This window comes from Sturnira hondurensis, unplaced genomic scaffold (assembly GCF_014824575.4).
Source record: "Sturnira hondurensis isolate 20B ecotype Veracruz unplaced genomic scaffold, ASM1482457v3 Scaffold0001872, whole genome shotgun sequence".
In the NCBI taxonomy this organism is placed as follows: Eukaryota; Metazoa; Chordata; class Mammalia; order Chiroptera; family Phyllostomidae; genus Sturnira; species Sturnira hondurensis.
In genome coordinates, this window is record NW_028074503.1 from 4,878,504 (window position 1) to 4,905,270 (window position 26,767).

Sequence of the window (26,767 nt, forward strand, 5' to 3'; positions counted from 1 at the left end):
TCTGTGTGTGTATGTGTTTTCAATTTTAGAAAAATCATGTTTCGTGTACAGAGCTGTCATGGAATTCTGAGTGTACAAGTTTGTTATTCTGAGCCATTTGATTAAATTTAACCACAGGAAACTCTTCCAAGTCCTAATGAAGCAGCAATTACATCTAGAAAGGGAGCCAAGCCAAAAAACATCCTTTTCCAATATCTCTCTTACAGACATCCGACTACAATCTAAGCTCCATGATTTTACTTCACTTTTAGACCATCTTTCTGAGCTGCAGGAAACACGTCAAACACAAACCAGGGAGCGGTCGGTGCACCAGTTAGTCTTTGGTCAGAAAGGCTGACACACAGTACATGTCTGCACAAAGACACACGTGCGGGTGTGTACACACACATACACAGGGAGAAACTTAAATCCACAAAAACAAAAATTGCCTTTAAAGGAAGGCCACTAAAAATTAGGAACCCATCCACAGTCGCTGACAGAAAAAGTGAATGTGACTTCAGAAAGCAGCCCTACAATTTAAGAACTTTGAAATGTATGTACTTAAAAGTTCAGTTTATAACATAACATGTGATAGTTCAAGAGCTAGACTAGATAAAACAGCCTTTAAAGAAAGTTAAATTTGCCTGTTCATTTAGAAGTAAACAAACCCGTAAGACTTGGAAGATTGTTAAATTTTTCTTCAAAAACACACACTCGCACACAATTTTAACAAACGTATCATTACTAAGACCACTTAAATTTTTTCAATAATTAAAGAAGTTAGTTATCAAAACATCCTGGACACAGAATGCACTTTATACTATTTCCAGGCTTTCGCATCACACTTGTCCCACGCCACAGGGACGCAGCAATCCTATGATGCAGGAGACAGAGAAAAAATGTCAAACGCAATTCTTCACATTTGGATCTCATTGCATCAAGTGCAAATAGTGAACTTACACACGAAAATGCAATTTGCTCCTTCTAAAGGGTACACTTTTATTTCTTGCAAAAGAACACATTCTTTTCCACTGCCTCAAGGTAAAAAGGATGGCATCCATCACGGGTGTGGGGACTGTCTGAAGGGCTTAGAAACAATCTTTTCATAATGCTCCTTTCGATGAGGAAGTGGAGTTATGAGTTACTGAACATTCATAAAGATTATTAAGTTTGCATCCTCACAGAAGACCGGCCACCACTGTGTCTCTCCACTGTCAGCATCCCCCCAGCACCATTGAGAATATGTTCCTGGTTCAGGACGCTCATCTGTTGTGTGGCGTTCCTGTTCCACTGCATGAAAGAAAGGTTCTGTTCCATTCAAAACCCAGAACAAACAGCAGCTAAAAAAACAAATTGCTTCCAGTGGAACAAGCCCACAATATCTACAATGAATCTGCTGTTCTATCAGTCATCCTTCGTGTAAGTAACTTTAACAGGTAAGTTTCTATCGCAGCAAGTCTACTCCACATTATCAACCTGTGCCCGTGCCTGCTGGGCTATATGAATGATTACCCCGTCCCTCAGTGTCCTCAGCGATGACCTACTGGGCACCCAACCCCTCCCAGCAAGGGAGCTTCCCAAACAACAGCAAGCTTTCCTGCTTGATGAATTCTGGCCTCACAGCTCATCTAAACTGAGCCTATGGGCTTCACGGTTTCCCTTCTTACTCGCCGCGTAGGTCTATGGGAAGTTATGAAACGTATTTTTCTAGTCCTCCCAGGAGCAAGGGCAGGTTCACAATTTGACCCCAGAAACACAGCTGTCCTGCAAAGCCAGACAGCCTGATAGAACTGAATGCTAGTGCTCTCTGCCTGGCCTGACGCAAACTATAACACGCAGCACAGAGCAATGTTACTTATGGGAAAAGACAAGCGATAGATTAGTGGGAGAAAAATAATGGGATTTAATCACATAAAAATACCACAAGCATACAGCTCCTTTTCAACAAGCTGCACACCTCAGGGAAAGGCGCAATAGTCTTACGAAACTAAGCACTTACAATTTAAAATGGACTCTGGACACACCCAGAAATTCTCCATCCCCCTCATGTCAATATCCCCCCGGGGGATGATTTTACACAAACAGACAAAAATATCTATCTGTGCCTCAGATAGAAGTCTTAGACGTGTGAGGCCTGATCCCCGGAACAGTGCAGGATCATGTGAAAGACTGTCACGGACTAATTAAGGGCACTGCTGCCGAAAACGGAAGGCTGACCCTGCAGTCTTGTTTACACAATCTCCAGCCAGAGGGCTCTGAAGTGGAGCCCCAGTGGGGGCATTTCTATCTGAAACCCAAGGGCACCTGCATTAAGGCAACTGGTGTAAATGAATCCCTCTGCTCGGTGACAGAAGAAAAGACACCAATACTTCAGTTATCGTGGTGCGGAACACATGTGCCGACCCTTTTGGACTCTGCATAAGAAGACCCAGTTACTTCTTATTTCTTATGATTATTTGCACTTCACTGTGCATTCCATCAGAAGGAGGACATTTTGAGGCAAGGATGATAAGCTCTGTAGACAGAAGGTAGTGATTCAAAAATTGCAAAACTTCAGCTTTCAAAAATAGCCCAAGTGACCTCTTGCAGTACCCTGACCACTCTGCAGCAAGCAGGAGGCAACCCCTGTGAAGAGCGAATTCTGGCAAAGTTCTCTCTTCACAGATGATGCACAGCTTAAGCTATAATGAGTTTTTGGGTTACAAATGCTGAACGCATTAATATTCCTTGATGATAATTATCACAGTATAAGCACCTTTCCCAATGTGAGTAGCATAAAGCAACTGAAGCAGCATTTTTACTACATTTGAAACAAGCTGGAAAATGGGATTTTCTACTCCTGTAACCTGAGGTCAACGCACATCAAGCACTGCATATTAACACACCTACGTGTGAACCCTGCACCACTTCCCTTCTCTTCTGCTTCACGTGCATTTACAGCTCGCTCCTTTATCCATCCCTCATCACAAAATTCTTGATGAGAAGGCATTTCTGATATGCATAATTTCAAAACAAAATATATTTGCCCCATCATATGAATTCTATGTTTCTTCTTGGGAGAATGCAAATAGCAAATAAGAGCACTAAGCCGTGTTTCACAGATGAGATGTGTCTCTGTGCAGTTGGAACGAACACTGTGGTCACTGGCTGCATATAAAACAGGATGAAAATTAGAAGCAAGCAAACAGGCTCCTGGAAGAACCAAACACATTACATATAAATCTGAACAAGCTACAGGCCTTTATCTTTACACCTTCAAAACTACTAATACTATTAAGCCCTGAAAAGTTTAAATGTGCATTGTAACCCACCAACATGAGGTCAGCATCATATTTACTGGCAAGATTTCACATAAGGTTCCTAGAAACCAATTTTCATTCCAGATTAAAAGAACAGTTATTGTTATTTAGATAATAACAATCAAATATTACATGGAAGAAACCAATAATCTATTATGCATCACACTGGGGTGTGCAACGATGTCTACTATTCAGTTATTTGTCATCGCACACCCGACACAGGTGCTCAAAGGGTTTAACCTACAATATCCCAATTTGCTATGACAATATGTTCTAAATGGACTATAAATTGATTTTCCCTTACCTCTTTTTTTCCCTTTCTCTCTATTCAATGAAAAAGAGAAAAATGTCTATTTTAAAGCTTAACTGACGTTAGGAAGGCTTAAAATAATGACAATATATTTTTAAAAACCTGTTATAATGTCATTTTAGTACTCTATATAAATAATCCCAACAGCACTTTGACTTAACAGTGGCAAAATGAAAGCCAGTTTGGACCCTTAATCCAAAGAGTGTGAATTGATTTAGTTGTTTTGCAGGTGTGAATCTGCTGCACTCATCTGTACCACGTTACCCCACACGTCATTGAGAAAATACACCATGGTACAACTGCTTCAAGTTCTCTACCATCACGTGTACTTATGGGCCGCAAAAATGTCTTCAAATCCTGCTTTAATAGATGGCAGGGTTATGAGGGAACTTTTACTAAATATTTAAGAGCACCATCGGCTTCTTAAATACTATAATGCAAGAGCCACGAAAGCATGATATACAGTGCTTCCTTTTCTTTTTTTACCTTAATGCTGGTGCTCATTTTGAACACTCCCCAAACCCATTTATCAGTAGAACTGATGCATTTTAAAAAGCCCTCATTTACTAGCAAATAAATGTGCATAGAGAACCTTTTCAGTGTAAAAATGCCTGGGAACCTATTTGGTTTTACTGTGCAAAATTTGCTTTACTCTGGCTAGAAAAAAGACCTTGCAAAACATTTAAAAGGTCATTTTGAAATGGTATTCAAAAGCTAAAGGTACACAGTTTCAAGTAAAAGAAAGTAGGGTGTATTTTTGGTTCACAGGAATATACACACACCAAAATAAGACAACAGATTGACAGACAAACGATAAGCTACAGACATTTCTCAAATCTGGAAATAGTACCTCAAATACATCTCATATACCGAGATCAACCACTACGACTGTTGTTTTCGACCATCACATTGTTGGCCAGTGACTTCATTTGCAACTACGTATGATTGCTTTTTAAAAATAATAGCTTGAGATAACTCTTGCATATGCTATATTAAGATACTTTTAACTAAGACAATTTTATTGTGAAGTCAGAAAAATGTTAGCCTATTCCAGGGGGCAGAAAGTAGAAATTCTCTCTGGAAAGATTTTTCTACTCACAGAGAGCTATACTGTGGTCTAATTTAAAGAAGCCTCCCTGGCAGAGTGAGCATGTGCCCTGGAAACACTGTAACAGGGATGATCTGTCCTCTCGGTTCTCAGTGGAGCCTCTCGCTCTTGAAAATGTCTTGTGGTGACCTGCTAAATTCGGGCTATTTCAATTAGTATTACTGCACATTAAAAATTAATTGCATTACTGAGTGGATTAAGGTTTAAATTTCAGTTCTACAGCACATGCACTAGAAATGACAGCTAAAAATCAATGTTCTTTGGCCCATAGTCGGAAGTGTGTACGGTCGGAGAGCACGGGACTGGCGTCACTGGCCAAGCAGTTTTAAAAGACTTGATGGTTCAATTGAAGGCGTGTCAGCTCTAGTTCTAGATTTTAGTTTGAATGCTGCCCCGTAGCCCAGGCTAAGAAAAGGAAACAACAACAGCTGCACTAACCACTCGGAAAACAAATGGGCACAGGCGCTAAAATTGTAATACAAAAGGATTAACAGTCACGCAAAATTCACATATAATTATCCCTCCATTAACCCTCATTCACGACTCTGTTCAATAAGAACGTAAGGTCTCTGCCTTAAATTCACACTATTTTTTATTAGTTATTGGGTGACAGAAGTTGGTTTGGGGCAGGAAATTGGCTACTTTGTTAAGAGAAATTACTAATATATACAATATGCATAATGACTTTATGTTTTAATGAAACCCATGAAGATATTGAAAATACAAATCTTTTCCTTAAACAGTAATCCCATCGAAGTCCCTTCTGTAAATTACTAAACCTTTTGGGGAAGGGACAAAAATCAGTTGAACATCCTGAGTATAATTCCTAGCATCTACATGAAACACTGAAGGAGAAATCAGTCTACTTTTATTCACAATACCTTTGCTCTTTTCAGAAGATAAAGATAAGGAACTTTAGACATGAAGTGGACAGAGTAGAACAGCATCGGTAAAGACCCACAGAACCACCAGGATATCTGGGCTGGGAAATGAACGGTGACTGGTGTGTGCCTAAGAGAAAACAATGATGCCTGCAAGGTCCTCAAGATCCCCTCTGTGCTGGAAGTGGCCAACAGCAAGTTTGGCAGCAGGAGAGTAAAGGAGATGGGAAGTGATAATAACAATAAAAAGAATAATCTGGTGCAAATGGGCCCCAAGGTGTAGCAGTCGTCCCCGTGCAACAATCACCCTTCGCTGCAATTTACTGACGTGGCTTCATTACAACACAGCGCAGCATATAACAGGGTAATGGACAAAGTGCACGCGTGGTTTGGGGCGGCACGGGCCACCCTCGCAGCCACCGCCAGGGGAGCCCAGTCAGACGGTTCAAAACTAACATTACCTGCAAAAATGTATTAAACAAAGAAACGCAACATGAATACAGCATGGTGATGGGTTTGTGGGGAAGAGGATAAAAGGTAGCAGAGAAAAATGTGTTTCCTTCACGAACTAGTAAAGGCACCTCAAATTATGTGAGTTAAAGTACCCTCTGAAGAGGTTAACAACTTGTGGCTCTGTTCAAAGGAAGAGATAAAGAAAATGATGTTTCCTGTTTGGAAAATATAGACTGGCTCTTGGATTCTTATTGTTCTTTTCCATAAAGTGAGCTGAATGTTTTGAGGTGAACTGGAACATTGCACATTCAGGTTACAATTATTTAAAAGAGAAAATGATTAATTTTCTGATTCTTGCCTGCTGTAGCCAGAGGTCTTACTGTTCAGTCAGTGCCTGGAAGATGCTAAAGCACTGTGTTAAGGGGAAAAAAGAGATTCTTTCTTCACCAAGGATCATTGAGTATGTCATTGGTTAATTCTTGCTCTATGCTCCTCATTAGCATTACTCTCAAGTTTCTGGTTATCATATCCGAAATATTAAGACATAATAACTACGAAGGTGCAGATAATTGGATATTAACCAGAACATACTTGACTGGGCAGGAGGTAGGGCCCTGCTTAAACTAATCCTGAAATATATTAATCACCAATTAATGAAAGTGTTTCAAATTCATTTTCTATTACAGAACACCTCCGAGTAGCTGAGCTTTTTCTAACGAAATGACTTGGAATAACAAGCTAGAAATAAGGAATGTGGGCCCTGGCTGGGGAGCTCAGTTGGTTAGAGTGTCATCCCACTACACCAAGGTTGTGGGTTCGAGCCCACATACAAAAATCACATACAAAGTCAGGGCACATACAAAAATCAACCAATGAATGCATCAATATAAAGTAGGACGACAAATTCATGTTTCTTTCTCTTTCTCTCTTCCTCTCCCCCGTCCCTCCATGCCCCCTGTCTTTCTCTCAAATCAATACATTTTTAAAAATTAAAGAAATAAGGAACATGGCCATCTGAAGATGCCTTGAATTAATTCTTTACAGCCTGCTGTCAGGTAATCACGAAAGTATAGTTAAAGCCTTGATTACTAGTTTCCAAAGTCTGAAGGGAGAACAGGGTGCACTTTCCAATATTCAGTGGTCTTGCTTGAAATTCTCAATCTATCCCTTTAAACAGCAGAGCCCTGAGTAAATATTTCGCCAGAGCACATTTCACCATAATATCATAGGAGATTTTCAGCCTAGACATTTAGACCCCCGACGTAACAACAGATATGCTCTTCTGATACAAAACCAAATGGGAGGCAGAGAAGTCTGACAAAAACATGCTTTGTACATAGTAAACAGTAAGCAGTAAGAAGTTGGTGAATACATTAAGGGCTAAAAACATTGAAAAGATACCACTAAAAAAAACAAAACAAAAAGGAGAGCTGGAAAAGAAGCATGCGGAGAAGGAAGTCACATGTCCATGCAGTCCACGTGGTTGAGAGACTGTGTCTGACACACATAGATCTTCCATTAGTTTGGTTGTAAAAATCCCTTCTAAGCTCCTGAGAAAAACTTCTGGGCATATTCACCAAATTACAGAAACCAGAAACTGCTATGAGAATGTTCATCTTAACGGAAAAAAATAAAATTTCTAACTATACTATTCTCACAAAGGGATTCTAGTATCTTTCAATGCTTAAAAGGTATACGTCCCCGATACTCAGAAAAAGACTTGCATTTTTATGTCTGAGGAAACAAATTGTCTCGACTAATACAATGTAAGCAAGGAATTAAAATGACACCATCTCTCTATTTTCCTGCTTTTAGTCACCTAATCTGATGAAAATAGTAAGAAAACTCCTGTTATCTCAGTTCTGTTTTTTTTATTCAGTTGTTTGTTGATTTTAATTTTAATAATTCTTAAATAAGCACTCACGGCAGATGAACTAAGATATGCAGGCAAGTAGGCCCTTTTATCAACAATTTTGCCACAGAAATACACAAACATTTCAATGGCTCTTCATTAGCAAACAAATCAACAAGTGATATTTTAATGCATGACTTTATTCCGTCTCTGTGGGGACTGCAGTTGAGAGTGTGATGTACAGTACAGAGAAAGGAATCATCAGCCACAGCGTCCCAGGGCTCCCTCCACTGAGGACTTCGCAGCCTCTGCTTAAAGAGTGCATTTAATTGACTGATAGACAGTAGCTTCTTTGTTCACAGAAGACAGCGAAGTAATGGCAGCTTGAAAATCGTACCATCCGCAGGGTCTCCTGAGACTAGTAACAGGGGGATATGTGTCAGGAATAAATAAATAATCTAATTATTAAGCCACTTCCTGTCAAGTTAACTCCAATTTGTTGGCTTTTGAAGGCAACAAAACGAGGCATTTTTCCTCATTATGCTTCTCTTTTTATACCACTGGTAATCACAGGCAGATTAAAGGGTGCCTGATTGGTTTTTTTTTGTCAAGGAACTGAGAAGCAGCCAACAGTATAGAAAAACAGAGTTGGGGTTAGAAGAAATTTCATGCTTGTCTCCTTTCCAGCTCCCTAACAGCCCGCACGGCTGCCCCATACAGAGCTGCCAGCTGTACAGCAAATGTGCACCCTCCAACCGAGGCCTACCGGGCCACAGGCGCCATCCTGAGAGCTGTGCGGTACCTCGCAATCTTGGCAGGTAGCTACTGCTGTCATAGGCATAATTCTAAAGGTGACCTACGAAACCCCGTCAGCTCACCAAATGCAACAATGCGAGCAGCTGAAGTTCGACACCCACTCTCCATACTGGCTCCCTTTCCTTTGTTTACTGCTATTAATGGCCCTGAAACCAGGAAAGAACCTATGGAAATAGGTCAGGAGAGACCTCTTCTCCATTCGTGTGTGAACTGATCCTGTAAAAAAGCGGATCCCGATGCACATGTGTGCCTGGGTGTGTGCGTGCAGGAATCTGTATTCTTATCTGTTGCTGATGACTTTTTTAGTCCTCCATTCAGAAATGATTTCCAAACTTCAATCAGAAAGATATATCCACAATTGATAATAAACATATCAAACCGTGACTGAAAAACAGATATGGTCGTGGCACTTTCTCCAGCAAGTCAAAGGTGAGGACAAAATGAGAGCCAGAAGCCCCACCATCGCGTCTCAGCCAGTCACAGGGAATCGTCCATCTGGCACAGATTTTCCTCCCCGTGTCTCTGTACGGAGCCTAGGAAGGAAGGCTGGCACCAGGCGTTCGCTCCGGTGCCACATTCTTCTGAGGCCCCTGTACAGGCGGTGTGCTCTAGAAGGTAATGAGAAACTGCAACTCCAGTCTGACTCTGGGCTCGGTCAGCACATTCCGTCTCACAGAAAATCAACATCACAAGAAACGTGTTAAGACGCTATGTTAGGGGCTTGTAAATGAGAAACTCCACTCGCTGCCAGTATTTTTTATTCCTGTGAATCAAAGCCGTTAGATGCAGGCTAAGAGACAAAACAAGGATAAACATTCTGATGTGTCTTTTAGTAGCTTAACACTGTTAACATAAAGAGATAGGCTCAAACATTTTCTTTAAAAGCTGTTTAAGAAATAGGACTGCAAATAAGCAAAAGGAGCTCTTGAAAACTGTCTCATTCCAAAAAGATGATTTTTTTAAATGAAGTTGTTTTTTTCTTTTCTTTTCTTTTCAATGGTCTTTGTCCTTAGGAAGGCTGATCAGAGAGGGGCAGTGCTGAGTTCCTGGGGCCCCCCCGCTCTGCACTCGGTGTGGAGCACAGCGTAGCTGTGTTCTGTTTACGCCTCTGTGTGTCCTTTCTGAACACATCTTGAATTTTCGTTAAATTGCGCAGATAATTAAACCCTCTTCATATTTACAGTCTGCTTCATTGGTACCATGAATTCTGCTTTCAGTTACTGTCTGCGAATTCCCTCTCTGAACAATTTCATACTAAGCAATAACACTTCATTTTACATAAGTTTTATCTGATGTCCCCATACAGAGCTGCCAGCTGTACAGCAAATGTGCGGTTCTCAAACTGAGGCCTACCGGGCCCCTGGCTCCGTCCCGAGATCTATAAGGCACCTTGCTGTCATTGGCAGGCTTTCCCTACTATCCCCGTGACCATCGCTCCACACTGCACACAACTTAAAATCATCTGATTATTAGAATTTGTGGCCCACACTCCATTTTATCCTTTATTTAATCTATCCCCAGATCACACATTTGTTTAAATGTTTTGGCTGGTTTACAAATCATGCAGCCATCTGCACAGTAGGTGCGACACCATTTTTTAGACAAAAGTTACGTTACAAACAAAGATAAAGTCATTTGAAATGCTTTGGTGTTTTGTTATTCTGCCTGGTTCACTTGGACCAACTCTAAGAAATAAATAGAATTATCTGTGTAAATCGATGAACATCTATGAAAAACAACACCCAGCAGAACGCCGAGCTTGCTCCATTACCTACGTTAATATCATGACAGCTGAGGAGAGATGACCTGGCCCACTTCTCATCTCTCCTGTACAGATGGCTATTAAAGAGAAAGTATCCCTTTTGTATGGTCCATGTAGAAACCCTTTATGGGCTTTTCAAATAAGCCAGCATTGCTCACATGAGGGTAGCTTTCTGTTACCATTAAACTGCCCAGAGTTCATCTTTTTAAATCCAGCTCTTGATGAAATAAGCCGGTATTTCATCATATTTAACACCAAATGCTTGTTTCTTCATTCCCTGAATTTTATAAACAATCAAATAAAGATGACTGACCCCCCTTCAAAATTCAGTAGTGTTCTCGTTTAGAATTAATGTAAAGTCCCAAGAACCTAATGACTTTGAGCTTCTTAGGATAGTGCAGGTATATACATACATACATACCCACACATATATGCATTATTGTAGATTCATTTCTATCCTTTTTTTTGAACAGCCAATGAACACTGAGAGTTTAAAGGGCAACATGGCCCTCTATCTTCTTATGCAGAGATCCATACCTTTGGATATTTTCCCTTAAGACATATAAAATCTAAAACCACTATAGACCTGAAATATTGCTTTTAGTCTATGCTAAAGCAAGAGCACTCAAGCTGAAATGTTTCAGAGGTGATACTGAATGTCACAAAACTATAATGAAGATTAGTCACACAGCACACTATCCACTAAAGAAATGGAAGAAAAAGAATGCCATTTGTGACCTTAGGCATCAAGCAAATTGCAGAATGTATAAATGTCACTTGCCACAAAAAAACAGACTAAAATTCACCACTTGGCACAAAACTGATTAATGCATTCTTTTGATCTTGGCATTAGTGATACATATCATGTATAACATAACACACAGGGCACATAGTGAGAGATACCATGTGTAACATAACATACACGGCACACATCTTCTCACGTGCACTGCAGAAGACTTAAATCTTCTCACGGTCTTTTAAAATTTAAACTATCTATAAAACATTGAGTATTAGAGATTTGAATAACAATAGTCAATATCTTCACATCAGTGTTTTCATACTTGCTGTCATTTATTGTCCTAAATTCTAGTTTTGCTTTTCTAAGAGATAAATATATTTGCTTCTCCCAAATGCCCTAAGCATTACCCTGGGTCCATCTGGGACATGTTTATTAGTGGCTATTTCTGGATTTCCCTATTTTTTTCACAACACAAACTACTCTGCCACTTTAGATACAACTGGAGTCTTTTTGATCAGATGAAAAATATAAACATATAACACATTAAGTAATAATTGCTAAGTCACTTTTTAAAAATAATTGTGAGGGAAATGGTTTGTAGCCATTCCCCTCATAGGCTCCATCCAAGAACTGTGAAAGGGAGGCCCAGAAATGACCACAGCTATGCCCGACCACTTGTTCTCCCAAGCCCATGACTGCAGCAATCAGTTCCAAGGATAATGGCATTTCTCCCCTTTGCTCATTTCTTTGTCGAGCAGACTGGCCTTCGATGGCGAGTGTACTGCTGGTTGTCTACCACCGGCCGCTTGCAATTTGCTCACTATGTTTCATGAGACAGTTGTTTGCGGCTGTTTGGAACACATTTGTTTCTTTGGGGATTTATGCACTGGTTGCAATGCCAACCTCTGTAGTGATCAAAATTTCTTTCTAACTAAAATAGATAATTAGAGGCTGGTAATTATTGGTCAAGAATTATCAGAGTGAAAAAATTAAGCTTCTCATAAATAGTTCTTGGCAATGTCATCTCTTTATATTATCGCATGCCTAACAGCCCTTTATTCTGAGCACTTACAAATTTACTCTACTGCTGTTGAGCCTCATAATTTTATATGAGGCAATCCCTTTGCTGGGTTAAACACATTTAAATTCTCTGGTTTCATCTCTATCTGTGCTAAAGCATAGCGAATAATAATAACCACAAAAGCCTCAAAGAAGAAAATAACAATAAATATTTACTATGCTGATAGAAAAAGATGGGTGAATAATGAATCAAAGGACATAATACACAAAGGCTTCTTTTCTGTAGTCTCAGGTCAAAAGCCAACATAAACTACGTAGAAGGAACAAAGGAAGACAAGGAAAATTTTCTCATCTGTTCAGATTTTGAAAGAGGGAACCCTTTTCCCCAGGAAAGCTGTGAAAATGTTTTGTAGCTCGTGTGTATGTATGTGTGTGTGTGTAAAGAAGGAAAGAAGCCCCTACACAGTCACTTGTCTAATTTCTTATTGAAACTGTGTCAAAATGTGGTGAAGAGCGAGGTTTTCTTTTTCTCCTTAATAGACGTAAGCCAAATCCCTGATGCATTTTTGTTGAGTAATTATTCCCGCAACTTGCACTCTGTGTCCACACCTAGCTGCAAAACGTCACTTCAGCAGAGTGTGTCCACTGTGGACTGGATAGAAACACTGATGGTTTTCCTCTCCCAAGCGTCCCAACAGCCTAAGACCTGCACATCCAGGAAGAAGTGAAGAGGTTGGCTGACACTGAACTTGCATTAAAGCATCTGTGCTACACCTGATCTTACCCATGGACACAGACAACAACATGGGGGTTGACTGTGGAAGTGCAGGGCAGGCTGGGTAGAGGGGAGCAAAGGGGAAAATGGGACAACTGTAGTGGCATCAACGATAAAACGTTTAAAAAATGTGTGCTACACAGAAGCTAATGCAAATGAGTTGGTTAAAGAAGAGATTAAAGTTACACCTCTCTGAGTCAGATGCAGACTTAGCTTTCCATCAAATGACATAATCCTTCCTTCAGACTGATTGAAATGTAAAACAAAATCTGTAAAAACACCATATACCCTCTCAACAAAAAGAGTAAGAGGATTTCAGATAGCCTCTAATCCCTCTTCCCTGCTAAATACCTAGTTGAGATTATTTTTCGATTAGACAAAAAGCATACACAGATACACAACCTAAAAATACCTACCCTCAATGGAGGTATTTTAGCCAACAAAATAATGCTGCCGGCCTCATCTGAAAGACTAATATCACACTGGGATTTTAAAAAAGGCTATCTTAGCCTTTGTGACATCCTTCGGTTCCACAGTCTCTCTCTCTCTCTAGATGTTAACAACACTAAGGAGTTGAAGGACCCGGATGCATGGTCACAGACAGAACAATTAAATGGATGCTATTCATTTGTTTAGGCCTTAAGTGCAAGAGAGTTACACATTTTATTATTAAAAATAGCATGAATATTAAATAACTAGGGCTTCTGTGAAAAGGAGTGAATTTGCTTCTCTGATGGAAGGTGAATTTTTAAACACTCAGATCCCAAGAGGAACTGACTGCCGTATTAATCCACCATAAGGTGGAAGAGAAAAGCCTTGGGAAAGCACTAACGCTGCAAGGAATTTAAGACAAACACAAAGGGGAGGGTATAAAGCAATTTTACAAGAAGGACCAGTACAAACCAATGAATGTTATGGACAAATGATATTAAAACCGGAAAATCACAGAGTCCTCTCATGCCCAACATTCAACTCAGATTATACATATGCACAAAAACATTAATATTGAGGCAAAAAATATATTTGATTGGTTTATCTGGGTCTTGGGATAAATAATAAATCCAGAACCCAACGTAAGTTTATATTAAATACAACCAGTCAGAAGCATGAACCACCAAGTTCCACTACATTTTCCATGCGCTTCAAAGAAATGTTTCCACTGAAGCACATGTAAAACTGTAGCAGAGCAGTGGAATTATGAATGACTGCTACCAGTGAATAACAAATTCTACTTGAAAAATAAAGAGATGGAAAATATTAACATTTACCCTTTGGCAAGAAGAATTCAATTTTTAAACCTATTCCCTACCCTCCCCCAAAAATAGTTTTGAAAGTTTATGTATTTGTAATGCAAAATAGAAGGAAACAGAAAAAAACCCCACATTATTTGAAAATCTCAGATTGCCACCTTTTAAACACTCAATAAAGTTGTCAATGTTATTCTGTCACATTTAAGAATATGCTGTTTGATGTATAAGAAAATCACTAATAATATTAGTACCTAAAGCTAGAAAACATAGAGATAAAGGATCAATATTTTAGCTGTTATGTGTACATTCAATTTTGCACAATTACTCAATTAGTCTTTTGCAGGCAATAACCCTCCTGGAGACCCATCATTTGAGAATTATCAAGCAAGTCCTATAAAAAAAAACTAGGAATCAATTTTCCAACATGCTTTTGAATTTAGCCTTATTAATATCTACAAAATCCTGAGAAATTTTGTTAGGGTTGATTTTAGTTTAGCGATCAGTAGTGAATGTTACAGCGACCCTTCCCCCAACTATGCCCAGAATCCTGCTAGTTAGTGTATAACAAAACTGTTTACCCCAAAACAAGTTCAGGATCTAAAATGCTGTCTTTTCTTCCCTGGCGTAGAGTTTGGTAATAGAGAGCATGAGGCTAGTTAGACTTTTTAATATTATATGACAGTTATTTATGATATTACAAAGTACCACGAAGTAAGCATGAAATAAAAAGTTCTTGGAGTATAAAAACACAAACGAGTAACAAAAACAGTATAAAGAAATAGCAATTTTCATTGTACTGGTAGAAAAAGATCTGCTTGATAAAGCTTAATTGGCTGGTAAAACTCTTAGTGTTATTACTAAGTGCTTATCAAATTAGAAAACATAGGGAGTAACCCCAGAGGAATTAAGGGATAATGGGACATTATGAATAAGTGAAAAAATGAGTCTTTTAGCCCTAGCCCATGTGGTTAATGCAAATACTGGCCTACAGTGACTTCAGAGATCTCTACCCAAACCACCTACAAGATCTATGTAAAATTAGGTGGGAAATAAAAAATGACAACTGACTTCTTTACATGATCTTTTCAATCATGATTATTTCCAGGCTGTTGAAACCATGCATATAAAACTAGTTTACGACAATTTAAGTTATTTATGTTTCTCTATCACCAAAACTCACCACTTAGATTTTGATACAAAGATGCTTAAGCAACACACAACAGTCCCATTACCATAATAACTTCTGAAATTAAAACCTGTCTAAAACTCCATGGAAAGCTAACATCCAGTTCATTAACCATTCCTGTTAGTTTTCAATAACGCCAAAATGATTAGAAGTTTAATTTGTTAATCACCTGTGTTTTGACTGGAGTAGATATACAATCCTCAGCAGAAGTCTAAACTAGCCCTTGCAGAAAATGAAATGCGGTAATGCCTTATCGGGCCTAATAATAGTAATAAAAAAATCAATCATGCTTAGGTAAAGCATTGATGGTTGAACAATTAATTCATCTTTAACTCTTTAATTATATAAGCACTGATGTATACACGTAGAAGAAAATCTATCCACAGTAAGGTTTAGAGTGTCACTCACCGATCATGTGATTTGCAACATGAACCTGAATATCCCATTCATTGTAGAAAACCATCTGACACTTGATGCACTGATAGGTCTTCTTCTGAGAAAACAAGTACAAACAGAATTACTTAAACACATGCACTTTATACTGCTTTTTTTTTTTAACAAAACAACAACCCTACTCACAGCTCTACGTGGAGATGCTGGTCTTACTACACATGCTGCTAACTACACTACACTGTGGGGCTGCGTGGGCCCCGTTCCACAAGCTCCTTAGGAAGGCCTTGTGACTCGATCTCTGCGTGCTATTCTTAAAGTTGCAAACGTTTGGAAGAAATGAGGCACATAATTATGCCATAATATATTTTTAAAGATTCCTAAACACAAAAACAGAAATTGGTATTTTTAAAAAAATCTGTAACCCACGGCTGCTAAGTTTCAGAAACCAATGTCTTTGAAGTTCAGGCTTTCATTCTGACCAACGTAACTGCGGTGTGTAGCTTCTAGAAACCCCTACGTAAAATGGCCAATAAATTGAGATTCATGGAATCTAGCCAAGAGATTTAGAAATTTTAATTTTTAGCTGAAGTCCAAAATCTAGAGGATATTTCAGAAACTGCTAAGTGCTAGCATTTCAATACATATTTTCTCCTGTAAGGAAATCATACAATTTCATATCATATTGAACAGCCTAACACCATTTATCATTTTACACAACAGTCCTGGGAAGTGAGCAGAGCAGGATTTATTCTAAATTCTGGTATCATAAATAAAGAAACTGAGGCCCAAGGAAGTAGAAGGACTTGCCTGACATCACAGTGCCCTGCAGCGGGGAAGGGAAACAAGCTCTCTTGATTCTAAATGCTGGGCTCTAAAATTGAGCAGCCTTTATGGTTTTACACCTTTGTTATTGTGTCCCCCATACGGCTCCATACACATCAGATGAACCCAGTCAAGTGCTGGTTACAATTTCCAGAATACAGGTACATAAATTCCTTTATGATGAAACTTGATATTGACAATTAAAGCCATCTTAGAAAATAAAATAAACCATTATGAAAGAATCCATTTTTAAAATTCCCCAAATGTGAGAGAGAGACAATTGTAAAATCACTTCAATGACCACTTGTTAAGGCAATCTTGTAGAATTATCATTTCATCGCACTCACATAAAATTGTTTTACTGACAGTAGCAACAGGGAATATCAGTCTGTAAACTGCAATTAAGTTTAAAGAACTCAACAAAATCAAAGTTAAGCACAAAAAAATTAGTGTCATTTCATTAGTGATTAAAACCATAAATGCCATTAATGTAAATTTTCTTAATTACTGTCACTTAACATAATGTTTGCTTCTGCAGCAGAAAAGGGTACTCCTTGTAAAGCGCAGACGTATAGGCGTACTTCTGACGGAAGCTTTCTAAATAATCTAATGGGCTTTGTACATTAGGCACATCGTGCACTGAGCATGCTGAATCTAAATCTAGCGGGGACTTGAAAAACCCTGATGATCACTGAGGAAGATTTACCGCGCTGAGCTGTTTACAAGATGCTTTTGATGGTGACATATAGAGCAACATGTGTTGCGTAAATAACATCCATTCCTTCTTTAACAATATTTCCCTTTAGAACTAGTTAGAAAATATTTCTTACTCCCAGATGGCCTACATTACGTATTGTTTATTAGCATACTTCTAGCATTATTTCTGATATGTGACCTTGCTGAAAAACAAAGAGACATAAACTTAATGGCTAGTCTTTTCTCTTGTTAGCACAGTAAAACATACAGCACGTCGAATACTGTCTCCAAAAATGATGACTGATGAATATGTTGGCATAGTATACTAGGGCTTTTTTTCCTGGCCTAATAATAAAGAATAAGAATCACTTGACAAACCAAAATAATAAAATACTAGCACTTACCACTACCTTCAAGATGAACCGATACATTTGAAAATCTATGCACACATTTTCTTTTATCATTGAAAGAAAATGCTTTTGTCACTTCTAATAATTCAAATACTAGACAGTATTTCAAATGTTACTTTTTCTTCTAACAAAGCCATATTCTTATCTGAAAGCTCCTACACTGGGGGCTAGATGAAGTGAGAATTCGACGTGATCCAAAACAGTGCACCATGACCTTAAAACGCTGTAGCTTGAACTTTACCTCACAGCATCTCGCATTTCCCAAACACGAAACAATGATGCACAAATGGGATGCATTATGGTTTTCTTTTTCACTCATGATATAAAATTCAACTTTACCCTCGATTTTTAAGACAGTTTAAATGAACTTTCAAGCATCTCTTATTATAATTACAGACCTTCAGGAAAATATTTTGAGACCCCTGCCCACTTGTATACCAACTTTCAATAAAGTGATTATAACCTCTGAACAGAGGTGGCCTGGGGGAGCTTTTTCCCTTGGAGGTGAACCCACTCCAGCTGTGTACAGCTGAGTGTATGAAGAAATGCTCCCCAATTCTATGATTAAACCTGCTCCCGTGCTACTTTCACCAACTGGCTCTAACTCTACTCTACGGAGCTATAAAGAACAGGTCGAATCCCGTACCTAATACGACAGTGACATCAACCCCTTTCCAGATTGGAAATAGAAGTATGGTGTAGGAAAGGCTTGGAACAACTTTCGCCATCCTGGTCCTCTTCTTCCAGGTGGCCCCATTAACAAATAGAACCAGGAGTTAAGCACAGTACTGGGGGGCGGGGGTGGCCCTCGCAGGAACTGCCACTTCCCTTAGGACAATTACTTCCATTTATATAGAAGACAACAACAACAAAAAAGTCAAGTGAGATCATTTCTTTTAAAAGCAGATAAAAGTAGAAACAGAACTTCCATTGTTTGGGCCCCAGATTGGCCTTTATCAACGTTTAAATTGTCAATTGACTTGAAATGCTAATTTGGTACAATTTTTAAAAGAGACTTTTTCATTAGCCTTTTTTAATGTGCTACTTGGGAGTGGGGTTGTCATTTTCTGATTGTTCTCTTTTGTTTTCTGATACTGATAGATGTAATTATCAAGGATACAACTTTTTCCTAGCACCTCATTATTTTTGATTGATTTTGAGAACAATTTAAATGTGCCTTTTTGACATTCTTGTTTTCAGTTATACTCTGGCTAAGGTACTCAGAGTCTTTCAGAAAAGAGCATCTCATAAATTAAAAAAATGATTAGGATCTTTAATAATGTATACTTAAAAGAAAAACATTATTCTGACTAATCCCCACCTCCCTCCACTCAATCTATATTCCATTAGGGCTTAGGCTTCACATTTTGCCTCAACAAATTAGAAAAATAATAATACTTTATACTTGTAAATTGCTTTTTAAAAGAAAAAAACAAAACACTGAGTATAAAAAAAATCAATGAATCCATAGTAATCCTCAAAAACAGAAAGAGAAAAAAATCTCCGTTGCTGCTATTGGAAGTGACTGTTACATGAATTTCTTGTTCTAAAAATTGGTAATTAAAGGAAGAGAAGCGCCAAGCTCTGTAAGCGAAAGTGTAGCATTAGATACACGCCCATTTGATGAAGGAAAGATTTTCTTTACTGAACACTGTCAGCAGAAGGGATGACAATTAGAAATTCACCATTTGCAAGGCCAAATAAAATGATCCTGGATAGTCATTAATGGATGCTAAAACTGTCAGAGCAGAGGTCCTTCTGAGAGACTCAATTTTCATCCTTTGAGAACTGCAAATAGATGTATCTTCCCACTAGATTTCTCAGGCAGTAATCACAGTGACCAGACTATTTGGCTTACTCTTACTAATAACGGGGCAACCTGACATTCGGTGTCTAAAATGTGATGCAATATGGAGTATTCTCGGACAAAATGTATACATGAAACTAATCAAGCCTTTTCAGGACAAGAAGTATTAGAGGGATATGTATTACTTTGAGACAGAAAGAATTACACAAATCGAGAATGTTCTTCAACACTCACCAAGAATATTCTTGGCCCGTTATCTTCAAGAAGTCAATGTCATGGGGGGGGGGAGGGAAATTGGAATGTTCTCAAATGGAGAACACTGAAAAGACTTAACTAATAAATGTGTTTATGTTTTAAAGTGTGATCTTCATCTGGAGAGAAAACAGCTATAAAAAGATTCTTTGGGAAATTCGAATATCAGCTAGCTATTAGGTCATAGGTGGCAAACACAAGGCCCATGGGCCAAAACTGGCCCTCCACCTTGTTTTATCCACCTGGCTCCTTATTTCTACCCAGCCGCAGTGCCAAGCTCCTTGCCCCTAGTTAAGGAGTAGTTACATTTACATAGTCCTAAAATTACATTCGGCCCTCTGAGGGCAACCACGAGGCTGATGTGGCCCTGGTGAAAATGAGTTTGATGCCCCTGTATTAGGTTATATTGGGAAATACCATGTTGGATTTAATAATGGTACTGTGGTTATGTGGGCAGACATCCTTTTTTCAGGAGATGCATTCTGAATATTTAGTGGTAAAATGTCAGGATATTTGTAATTGACTTTCAAGAGATCCACAAAAAAGTGCCCACCTATAGATAACGCAAATATGGCTAAATGTTAACAATGATTAAATCTAAGTATGTGCTTGCACATTTTCAAAATTAAAAGTGGGAACAAATGGATAATTTATAATACTTAACATTTGGTGGGGTTTTTAAACGTTTAACCTAACCTGTTATAACCCCCTCCTTCCTGTCCATGTCACATTCCCTCACTGGGTGTGCACCAACATAATTTCTGCTTAGTTGTTATAAGTCGGTTTGCAAACATTTTTAAAATTTTTGTGGGCTGTTGTTTGTTTCAAATTTGATGTATAAATTCTAAGAGGTCAGGAACACATCTTCCCTCCGTTTCTATAATAAATTAATAATTTCCTACAATTCTCCACTTTCCAGCTTATAAAGAACTTCTATGCATAAAACTCACATGTAACAAAACTGTGAGAATGAAGAGATCATGCTCATTTATAGATTAAGTGACCCAAGTCATGCAGGCTGTGAACACCACCTCCAACATGAGTGTTCTCCCCTGCCTCCCACCCACTGGGTTTTGACCGTTTCTACTCTGATCATCTGCGGGCAAATTTACAATCGCATCTTAGGTACATTTTGAAAGAGGGCTCTCTTTAGAAATGCGTAGTGCTTTGGTCTGTGAGAAGGCCACAGGAGGTATAAGACTAGCTTAATACCAGTGAAGGAACTGTTTCTGGCCACCCGCACCTTAGGCCTCCCAGTTCCAGACCCTTGAGCAAGATCCGTGGGGTAGAACTGGCTTTCCAAAGTCACCTCGTCTACTTCAAGACTTTCTCTTTGCTCTCAGTGTCTTGCAGTTTTATTGCCATGGTTTTTTTGTTTGTTTACTTTTCTTGCTCAATACTGAAAGAACAATCTCAATCTGAGAGCTCATGTATGTCTCTCCTGAAAATTTCCAGCAACCACTTCTTCAGTTTTTATGTATCTTACACACACTCTCTGTCAACTTCTACCGGAATACTGATGAGACTTATAGTGTAATCTTTCCCTCTATCTTCTATGTATCTTCACTACTCTTTCAAGCATATTTTAAAAATGAGTTTGCCCTCCATGTTCTAATCTAGGTGATTTTCTCCATACTCTCAATAAACCCTTGGTTTTTCTCTTCTCTGGCATCCAGTCTAGAGTTTTTCCTATCAAAGCTTTTACTTCCGTAGCCATTTTTCATCTTTCAGGGCTCTAATTTTAAACATAAAGTGCTCTTGTTTCATTTCTACTTGGGTTTGCTTTTATAATTTGACACTCTTTTTAGTGGACACCACTTTCTGAACTCCTAAACGTACTTGTTTCAAAGTCTTGTCAGACTATTGTATATACTCAACTTCTTCTGGAGTGGAATTTTGATCTCATAGGAGTTAGGTTTTGTTTGTTTGTTTGTTTGCTGTTTGACTAGCATCAGATTCATTCACACAGTTTGGAATCTTGGTTCCTGGCTGCTAAGCCAGGCTAGGCTTCACAGGGGCCCTTCGTGTGAGGCAGGCATAAGGGAGACATTGTGAGTTAAACCACAGAGCTGGCATAGGGTACATTCCGCTTTAAGTCCCCAAACTGTACCTCTCTTCTTACACCTTTAACTCTCCAGCTGAAAAGTCTTAGTTCTAGGTATTGATCAACAGAAATTTTGATGGAGAAGGACTTCACTTCCTCCCCAGGCCCTGCTTTAAGCAGACTTTGCCCCACAGAGATTAAACCCTAGTTACTGCTTCTTATTTCCGGAACGGTAGGTCAGATAACCACTTGGTTTGTAAATTTGGTTACTGAATCTCAAAGGTGGAGAATTGTTCTCAATTTGACTAAGTCCATTTGGTTTTCTACCTTTCTATCTTATCTACCATTGCTCTATGTTTGAAGAATCAAAGCATGAAGGCACAGAGCCATTTTTCTAGAATGTTCCACAGCCCTCAGGCACAAGCCTCCTGCTTCCCCTACAATTTCACCAACCCCCAACTCAGGCAATGGCTATCAAGAAAAAGCCAATCGCAGACTCGGTCAGGACCTTCTAAAACCAGGGTGATGTACAATAATGTTATGAAATATCCATCCCAAATACACCCAGCAGTTTCAGTAGGGAAGCAACCCTACGATCCTCTTTCTGCAATTAGCTGCTATTTAGTGGCTTCATCATTTAGTCTCGCGACAAATCATTTAGTGACCCTGAGTCTTAGTTTCCTTCCCTGTAAACCAAAAATAATAAAGCTTACATATTAGAGTTAACGTGAGAAGCAAGTGAGAAGCACATAAAACTGCTTAGCGCGATGTCTGCCACGTAGCGTGCCTGCATTAAACAGTGACCGCCTTTGTTACTCATTACTTGACAGGTTGTTATGGGAATGGAATGGAGTGGAACACTGTGTAAACGGTCCGGCCCAGCACAGAGCCGTGGCAAAGGTCAGTTCTCACTCTTTTATGTGCACTCTGAAGCATGTTAAAATTTCTTTAAACTGGAATCCACTAATTTAGATTTTATGGCCGTAAACAAAGAGTAAATACTATTTATTAAATAAAGTTTTAAAAAATGAATAACGTAGAGAAAATCCCTAGTTGGTGACCAAGTTGGAGGGGACAAGAATGAAGGTAGAGCAGGTCAAATGTTCCAAGTTAGGTAGGGGACAAAAGTCGTTCACAAGGACTGTAGCAATACGCATTACCCCTCCAAGGACAGGCATATTAATTACAAACAATGCGTACGTACATTTAAGACCAGTAGCACGTTTACTTGATAGTAACTTGTTGGCAAACAAGTGGATACTACATATGAGTGGAAATAATAAACCTATGGCTTTCCACAAGTATTCAGTACTTCAGAAATTTTACTGATTTCGTTTGGTAACTTCCCAAGTAATTCTGAATTTGTGTAAAAATAAATCACCGAACAGAGAAGGAAAATATGGATGAAATGAAATGAAAGCACTACTGATGAAAAAGCTCGCTCAAACAACTCATTAAAAATGAAGAACACCAGTATCAATGTCTTGCATGGCATAAGAACTCAATAACCAAGAGATATTAAACACAATACCTAAACTCAAGGAGTTCAAATAGAATCGTAGAACAGTGCACACAACCACTGAACTGTTATAAGTATTTCACCTAAATAACATGGCAAAGTAGTTCAGAACCAAGTGCTGGTTAAGAGATGGCAAAGAGAGGACTGGTAAAACACACCAGATAGGAACAGATTAATGTGACAAAAATAATCACCCAAAAAACCTCCCCGGGAGAGGAAAGATGATCTGGAGTCTAAACTGTGAATGATTTCGCTGAGTTCAAAACTGAGTACAAAGTGCCTTAGTAGATGGTAAGCAAGTCGCTCGCAGTCTGGTGCGGCTGCAGGAATGAGGAAGGCAGTTCAGAGCAGATTCAGAGCTCAGGAAGATTCCTGTGGCCAGCTGACCGTACAGATAAAACAGGAGGGACAAAAGTCTTGTAAGAAAGAATCTGGAAAAAGATTTTTGTTTTAAATGAGTAAGCTGCATTTATTTTATCCTCACCCAAGGACATTTCCCAGTGCCTTTAGGGAGAAGAAGGGAGAGAGGGAAGAGGGAGAAGGGGGGGGGTGGGCAGAGAGAGAGAGAAACATTAACGTGAAAGAGAAACATCCATTGGTTGCCTCCATATACGCCCCACTCACCGAATGGACCTACGTGTGTACCCTGAACCGGAAACCAACCCACAACTGTGTCCATGTATGGGCTCCAGGCAGTCGAGCCACCCCGGCCATGCTGCAATTATTTTCTTTGAATTCTGCACAGGGCCATATTTATTTGTATAAGTAAAGCCCCAAACTCCATGAAAATATAAATTTAACCTGCTATTAACTTTGAAATTGAGGGATAAAAATGCCAAACCATCTTTTTCAGCTTTTCTTGGGTTCTCTTTTTATATTACAATAACTAGAACAACACCAAACTAGTTTATTTTCAAATGTATATCAGTAGTCAAAAATCAGGAAATAATTGAGGAGTAAAAATAAATCCAACTAGTATCGACTGAAAAACAAAACCCAATGTCAAAGATGGAGTAATTTCCATGAATTGTATCAAAAAAATTCACAGGAGAAATACACGACCTTGAAGTTCATATAGCAGCATTTTATTTTTTGAAGTTTAAAATTTCCTTCTAACAAATTTCCCTCCAAATTTGCCTTTCTATGTACGGGAACGTGATGTCCACTATTAAAAACTTGATTGGAGCCCCAGTTTCCCACGGAGAGACGCCTTCTTAGTCTTACTTATTCATCCCCACTCTTCTGATTTCTCCTGAATTCAGACACTGGAGACTCTTCCACGGGTCCTAGCTTATGTCTCCCACCACACAGACCACTCACGATCGCCAGGTAGGATAACATCACCTAGATGACCTCATGGTGGTCAGTTATGGGTTCAACTGCTGTTTATTTTGATGCTATAGCAAACCTATCTCAATCAATATCCTATGGCAGTGATTTTCAACTGGTGTGCTGCAAGAATCTCTAAGGGGCTGGGGGTGGAGCAGAGGGGGCGCTGTGGCTGGGCGGGAGCTCCGAGGGCCCTCTGGACGCCAGCGTCAGCAGCGAGGCGGGGGTGGGGTGGTGTAGGGGGTTGGCACAGTAGCCGGACCACAGAGCGGCAGAGAAGTGCTGCAGTGGTGGGGGACTGAGTGTGGCGGGACAGTGCTGCTGCAGGTATTTGCCGAGGACTCTTTATTGAGTATTGGGACCATTTATCAGAGGCTTGTCATAAATATCAAAAGAATGTCATAGACAGGAGCTTTAGCTGATAGTCATAGTTTCCTTTTGATGCTCTTATAACTTATTGCATGTTATATCATAATACTTCAATGAAACTGATTATCTCCTAAAGAACTGTGAGTTCTTTCAGGGAGGGCGGAGGGTTCTCTCTCATCCTTTTCCTACACACCGGGATCCATACATGATTATTTACACACAGTAAATCAGTAGGTGAGTGATTCACACCTGCTCACTGTAAAGTGAAAACCTCGGATTCTCTTTAGGTGGAGACTCCCATGGCATCTGGCCATTCTCCTTGGTTCACGTGCCCACTCCCTCCTTCCAGCCTTTCTTTGTTAAAAGAATGCATCATATTCCAGAAGGTAATGCATCTTTTCCACAGAATGCACTCCCTCTGATTTTGGCAGTTCCAGTTACCCTGCATGTGCCCAAACTACTTTGCTCTTTCCCACTCTAATTTCCACTGAGATACCTTACCTCATGTCCTCCTAGACCAAACAGGTCTTTTTTGTTTCTCCTTCTCCCTATTTTGTTTCTTTAAAAAAATGTTTTAAAAGATTTTATTTATTTATTTTTAGAGATGGAAGGAGAAAGAGAGGGAAACATCAGTGTGTGGTTGCCTCTCATGCATCCCCAACCTGGCCCACAACCCAAGCATGTGCCCTGACTGGGAATTGAACCAATGACCCTTTGGTTTGCAGGCCAGCACTCCATCCAATGAGCCACACCAGCCAGGCCTTCTATTTTCATTCTGAGTCCTGCCTTCAATCCCTTTCACTTGAACAGCTTCTCTACTGATGTTTGTCAGACCACCCTCTTTTCTCCTTCTTGTTGCTTCCGAAACCCCACCTACAGCATAAAACTTGCTGGTAACTGCACCCACACAATCTTGGGGGTGTCTGCTTTATTATTCTTGTTGTTATACTCTTCAACACTAGGCTTTGTGTGTTTCTTTAAGGACAGAGCTGTGTTACGTTAAGGATAGAGGTATGTTTCCTTAACTTTGCCTGTTATAAAACACACTGTGCAGCTACAATGTATGTAAATGTCTAAGTGGTAGGGCTCTTTTCAGCCCTCAATTTAACTGAAATTATTTGGATTTTTAAGTTTCCTTCTCATTCATCATTCCAAAATTATCTTTTAAAACATAGAACACAGTGCCCCCATATTCTCAAAGGTTCTAGTATGGGCTGATATAACAGCTCATGAACTTTTAGAATTGAAAGGGATAAGTGATTTCATCTATTTCAGTTTCCTCATCAGAGACAGTGGAAGTGAGGTCCGGAGAGGCGAAGCATCCTTGCCCGAGACTCCCAGAAAGTTTTAGCAAGCCTGGAATCTGGACACCATGAATTTGCCCGCATTTACAAGAAGGAATTGCTAACTATCGCCAGGTTGGCTCGCCCTCTAAACTTCCTGTGATGAACCTGGCCCCGGGCTGCTCCTGGCCCTGGGCTGCTCCTGGCCCTGGACGCTACACAGCACACTCCATTGCAGTTCTTGGGAATTCTCCCTAGTTCGGCTGCCGTCTTTGGGGTTCTCCTTTCTCAGAACTCACTATACTATATTCCAAGCATTTATTTGCATCCCATTCCAAGGGTTCCTGTCACTTCAGGAACAATGTCTTCTTTCTCTCTTCCAGGCCAGTACCCAGCACACTGCCTGTCTGGGA

General features: G+C 39.5%; 1 protein-coding gene across 3 annotated transcripts in view; it reads right to left on the reverse strand.

Moving 5' to 3' along the window:
• The window catches only part of ZNF521 (zinc finger protein 521), a 282,095-nt gene that overhangs the window by 109,623 nt on the left and 145,705 nt on the right, over positions 1–26,767 (reverse strand). For 2 of the 3 annotated variants that reach the window (XM_037032205.1, XM_037032192.1), the window contains one exon: positions 15,839–15,923. In XM_037032205.1, the coding sequence (XP_036888100.1) occupies positions 15,839–15,923 (85 nt within the window). The remainder of the gene's footprint in view (positions 1–15,838; positions 15,924–26,767) is intronic. The other variant, XM_037032199.1, reaches the window with a different exon arrangement.